This window comes from Montipora foliosa, chromosome 9, assembly GCF_036669935.1.
Source record: "Montipora foliosa isolate CH-2021 chromosome 9, ASM3666993v2, whole genome shotgun sequence".
Taxonomy (NCBI): domain Eukaryota; kingdom Metazoa; phylum Cnidaria; class Anthozoa; order Scleractinia; family Acroporidae; genus Montipora; species Montipora foliosa.
Window position 1 is genome coordinate 31,719,309 of NC_090877.1, and position 5,000 is coordinate 31,724,308.

General features: G+C 42.1%; 3 protein-coding genes across 4 annotated transcripts in view; 1 reads left to right on the forward strand and 2 right to left on the reverse strand.

Moving 5' to 3' along the window:
• Positions 1 to 489, forward strand: part of LOC137971251 (RRP15-like protein) — a 14,500-nt gene extending 14,011 nt beyond the window's left edge. For both annotated transcript variants that reach the window (XM_068818038.1, XM_068818040.1), the window contains exon 7: positions 262 to 489. In XM_068818038.1, the coding sequence (XP_068674139.1) occupies positions 262 to 453 (192 nt within the window). In that variant the 3' untranslated portion in view covers positions 454 to 489. The remainder of the gene's footprint in view (positions 1 to 261) is intronic.
• The window catches only part of LOC137971252 (uncharacterized), a 251,111-nt gene that overhangs the window by 242,919 nt on the left and 3,192 nt on the right, over positions 1 to 5,000 (reverse strand). The gene's annotated exons all lie outside the window — the stretch shown is intronic.
• The window catches only part of LOC137971723 (very long chain fatty acid elongase 5-like), a 10,503-nt gene continuing 6,137 nt past the window's right edge, over positions 635 to 5,000 (reverse strand). Inside the window, exons 4-7 of the mRNA XM_068818500.1 lie at positions 4,366 to 4,420; positions 4,076 to 4,181; positions 3,185 to 3,312; positions 635 to 2,471 (exon numbers count right to left, since the gene is read on the reverse strand). Of these exons, the coding sequence (XP_068674601.1) occupies positions 2,280 to 2,471; positions 3,185 to 3,312; positions 4,076 to 4,181; positions 4,366 to 4,420 (481 nt within the window). The 3' untranslated portion in view covers positions 635 to 2,279. The remainder of the gene's footprint in view (positions 2,472 to 3,184; positions 3,313 to 4,075; positions 4,182 to 4,365; positions 4,421 to 5,000) is intronic.

Here is a 5,000-nt window from a genome sequence, read left to right on the forward strand (position 1 = left end):
GAATGACCGAACAGAGAAGAGTTTTATAGCGCAGCCTAAAATGAACCTACAAAGGTTTAAAAGCGCTCCGAAGATCTCAGAACAGCGTTTAAGGGCACCTGAGAGAAAATAGTCGCTGGGTGCCCCTGAACTATCCCATCAACCTAGCCTTCGCAAAAAACTTTTGTGTTTATTATGAAATTCGATTGGACAAAAGTCTTTCATTATCAAGAATTGAACGTGACTGTAGGCGCAGGACTGACTTGGTTCTTTTGTACTCAGACGAGTGACTTCGCTGATGCAAAATCGATCTCCTCTTCCACGTGGAGTATCTTACGCGACGATTTTATGATGGGGGCGAAAATGAGAGACTGGAACAGAGATGAACACCAAACAGCAAAAGAGAAAGATAACGACACGGAGATTACAGAACACAGTGAATCAGATGATGATTCAAGTTCGATAGAAGACTAGATATAAGAAACGTAAATAAAATTGACAATTTCTGCACTTGCTGACTTCAGTGTAAAAACAGACGCGGAAAAACTATTTAGCTCGCGTAGCATTAGTTGTTTCATTCCTTATCTGTTTAGGGTGAAGGTTCCGGGCTAGAAGAGGTCTCTTTTCTTTTGCGTTCGTTGGGCTGACGAGAACGGGAAAATATACCTCTGCCATGGGTCGAAACTCATTCATGCGCGCGCAGTTACTTTGTGGACCGAATCCTCATCGATCTCGTACCCAGAGTCCTCGGGCTTTTTGGTCAGCGCATGAGCGCCCGTCATTTCTTACGTACTTCATGTATCCCTGAATGATGGCTCGCAGCACACTATTCTTGACGCGGACGGTCCTGGGCACTGGTACATTTGAGCCATATCTATGCTCGTCCCCAGAGCCACCTGGCCCTCTTAGCCGCCAAAGGCTGAGCACGAAAACCAGTGTTTGGACTTTCGGACTGCCATTGTTATGCTAGCGACCAATGAAAAAAATGTATTAATTCCATTATCCCAGAGTCTCTCCGGGCGGTCACCCGCTGACCAAAAAGCCCGAGGACTCTGGGTACGAGATTGAATCCTCATGTGATACTACTTTTGTGTGGGCTCCCTTAACAACGGCGGAATTACTGTAAAAGAATGCGCGGGACACTGTAGGCTCAAGTCACAGTCAGCAAACATATCATGGGGAATGGGGTTTGAAGAGTGCCGTGTAAGGCGGACGGCGGACGGCGGTTGGATCAATCTCGTCCCCAGAGTCCGCTTATTTTTTTGTCGGCAACAAGAACACGGACTCTGGCCACTTCCAAGGCAGGAAGTCAGTGTTTCAGGAAGTCCGCAAACACGGCTTTCGGCTCGTCTACGCACGCTCAGAAATTTGAAACAACAGTGGTTGTCAACGGTTACAAAAATGGACCTTCACTACGACTGCGCATAAATTGGAAGTGGCCAGAGTCCGCGTTCTTGGTGCTGACCAAAAGAAAAGCGGAGTCTAGGGACGAGCGTGACGTCGTTGGTCACTACGACCATTCGTGTTTCAAACGAAAAATACGCCACTCGGCTGCCGGATGTAGTGGTCGTATTGATTCTACGAGTGTTTTAGTTCCCGACAAAACACTCCTGTCCATATAATAAATAGGGATACAATATTGTTCAAAACCGTCATTCTATGGGTTATCAGACATTCAAAGTGGTTTGAATCAAAACACGCGAGGGTACTGTTGATCGAAAACATCTTGAGGGACGCTTGAGGATATACTGAATGCGGAAAACATATTGACGATTGATCGAGCTCACTTGTTTGAAGGAAATGAAGAAAATTATCTTAATCGGATGTCAGATTGGCACTTATGGCGAAAAAATGATAGAGAACATGATCATTTTTCATTATATTTATTCTGTTTTATTACCAACATTCTAACAACATTCCACTTCACAGAATACCTTCGATCACGCAAAAATCAGCCACAACTAGCGAAGAAAGTCGAATAGTTGCATCCCGACGTAGACCTAAATGTTGCTTTTGGGGCTAGATTCTAGAATACCCGGCCACTAAAATCCGGACACCTTCTCCCGCAGTACGGCAGTCATCTCTTGTTTCGATTACACCAATTTTTATTTCTCCGATTATACGACTGTTTGCGTCTGAACTGAAACTTTTGGTACGAAATAGAAAAGTAAAAAAATCACAACCAGCAAATACAATTAAAAACGTAAATTTTGATGCAAGGATTTCCCTAGCTCACGAAATCAGTAAGCACATTTTCGCCAAGCTTCAAAGTAAGCATTTGCAGTAAGAATGAGCATTTTCTAGTCCTTTTTACCCTGGTTGGCTTTATTTATCTTCAGGTATGACTGGATGTAAAAGTTACTGAACAGTCCAAATTGACTCACGAAAAAAACCCATTGACTATATGAAATTGATATCTGATGAAAACCAACTACGCATTTACATCGAAAAATAGCATTGCCCCAATAAATCAGCGCCACAACAAACTGAATCTGTACAAGAAGAAAGAAGGCAACCAATTAATAGGAATTTCGTCATATAACGACACTCAAAACGTTGTTAGATCAGCTTTGCTCTTTCTAGCTTTTGATTTACTTAGCGTGCAGGACGCCTTGTTATCCCAGACTTGAACAAAAACCCAGGGCCTATAGCCCCGTTTACACGAGCAAAGTTTTCCTTGACAAGGAGAATTTGTTCCTGTAAATACATGTAGGGTAAACATGACAATTTTTCCTTGTCAAGAAAAAAATGTCAAGGGTGAAATTTGCTCGTGTAAACGGTCGACAAGGAAAAATTTAGCAAGGAATATTGATGAGATTAGTTTAAGGTATCTCGCTCATGCTCATTACAGTCAAAATATTCAAAATAGCGGCTAAAACGAAAGCAAGTTGGTCAGGAAACTTGGAGCTTCGATGAGCTAGGGACTGGAACATTTATTACGTACTCGTTGAATAACACGTATTACAGGCGCAGGCTAAACTAAACTTGTTTATCGTGGATTTGTCACCATTTAGAGCTGTCTTTATTGTCAACTTGCTGAAGGCTTATATGAGGGTACTTCTTACTCCCATAACGCAATCGTTGCGGGCAAGGAAAGCATCACGAAACTCCCATGCGCGTTGTCCAAGAGGATTATAGGGTGATTGTCATTAAAAAAATTTCTGTCAAATGCGAAGTAATCGTGAAAAATGACCAGATTTCTCACCAGTTGAAGTTTGGTGATGTGAGCCTTCCACCATAAGTACGGTTGCATTTGAGGACCGATAGCTGACAGCCCGTAATAAGCATACATCACCGCATGCACAAAGCTATTGAGGGCAGCTGGGAAGTAAACTGGAAACACAGGAAAATATCAACTCTGAAGCGCAAGAAGACATGTGCAATGATATGGACATTAAAATAATTCAGTTCAGACCATACTTACTGAAACCTCCTGAAAACAATAAAGAAAATAAAAAGATGTAAGTAAGATAATCAAATTTATTTAATAAAGGAAAATCTTTAGTTTGTCAGATCTTACACATATGAAAAAATGCTTAAACGAAGTACGCTTTAATGAGTTTTCTTTCGTAATTCTCCTAAACGGCATGTCCTCTTGACCTTAGTTTCCTCATTTTGCTTCCATCTCCCGAAGTTTTCTTCCAAAGTTCATAATCATTTCCTTTTATCTTTTTCCACACCCTGCGAGCAGAGCCTCCTTTTGTCTTTTTCTTTACTGAGGAGGAGAAAAGGAGGCTCTGCCCGAATCGCGTCAACTCTTTGAAGCCGCCGCAGCCCGAACTTCTGGACTAGTCAATCTTGTTTTCTCTCGTCAAGCCGGTTTTTCCAGTGCGAGCGTCCGTTTATTGACAAAACCGATGGTATAATTGAGCCCGCTGTACCATGAAAAACCAAGATGGCGGCGAGATCTGGCATATTAGGCTTGGGTTCGAGATTGTATCCTGGCAACATGCAGCGCATATTCAATAAAGATCTTACTCGATTCAAGCAGAGCCTTTCTCGAGAACGCCAAAATCGAGCAAGCAAAAGAAAGGCTCTGCTAGCAGGGTGCCTTTTCCATTAACAAATTCTTTTTCGTCCTCCCTTCCTCTATCACCTGGCATGTATTTGCATCTCATCCACCAAAAGATACACGTGGCTGCGTGATGATACACGTGCAAAAAGGACACTTGATTGTTTTTCTTGCGGAGAATGAAAAAAAACTACCGAAAAACAAAAATGACAGTCAACAACAACAACAAAAATCTTCATTGTGCTCTGAATACAGAAGTGTAGAATCATTAAAAGAAAATAATTGAGGGAAAGAGAGCACAGGGGATAAAAGCTACGTTTACAGAGATTGGGTGGCAAATATGCAATAAGCATTATATCTGAACAAAAACTCACCGTGTCGAGCTTCCACAAACTTTGACAACCAGCAAATGTAACAAATGCGGGCAAGCTGCGAACGCAAGCGTATGTTAATTTACACGTGGTCGCATTACCATTAGTAGATATTTAAAGGGGCAGTGCCACACTCAAAGGCGTCTTTGCATCAATGAAGACCAAAAAAAAAGGTGTAGTTTCGTTGCCAATTGCCATTGAAGTGCGGTGACGTTTTCTTTGTTGTTTGCAGCCAAGGATTAAGGGGATGACAATGCATTGAAACTTGAAAAAATTGGCCAGTTTTTCAAGTTTCTGAAAGTTGCCAAAAGTTAAATACGAATAGCTCTTTGTGCCATATTAAGGCCCGTTTAAACGGTTTCAACATTTGACCAACCGTTCGTTCAACAAACGTTGAACGGATGTTGGGCAAATGTATACCTGCCAACTTTTTCTGAGATATAGGCGTGAGATTTTTATCCTGGGAGTGCTGGGATTTTTGAAGACGACACGATCATTTCCAAAGATTTCCGAAGACGTCCGAAGTCTTCCGAAGAAGTCCGAAGTCTGTCGAAGACGTATAAACGCGTATAAACCTGAGCTCGCTCCCAGTGCTTTTCACTTCAAAAACCAGAGATCGCGAGGAAGGTATTGTCATT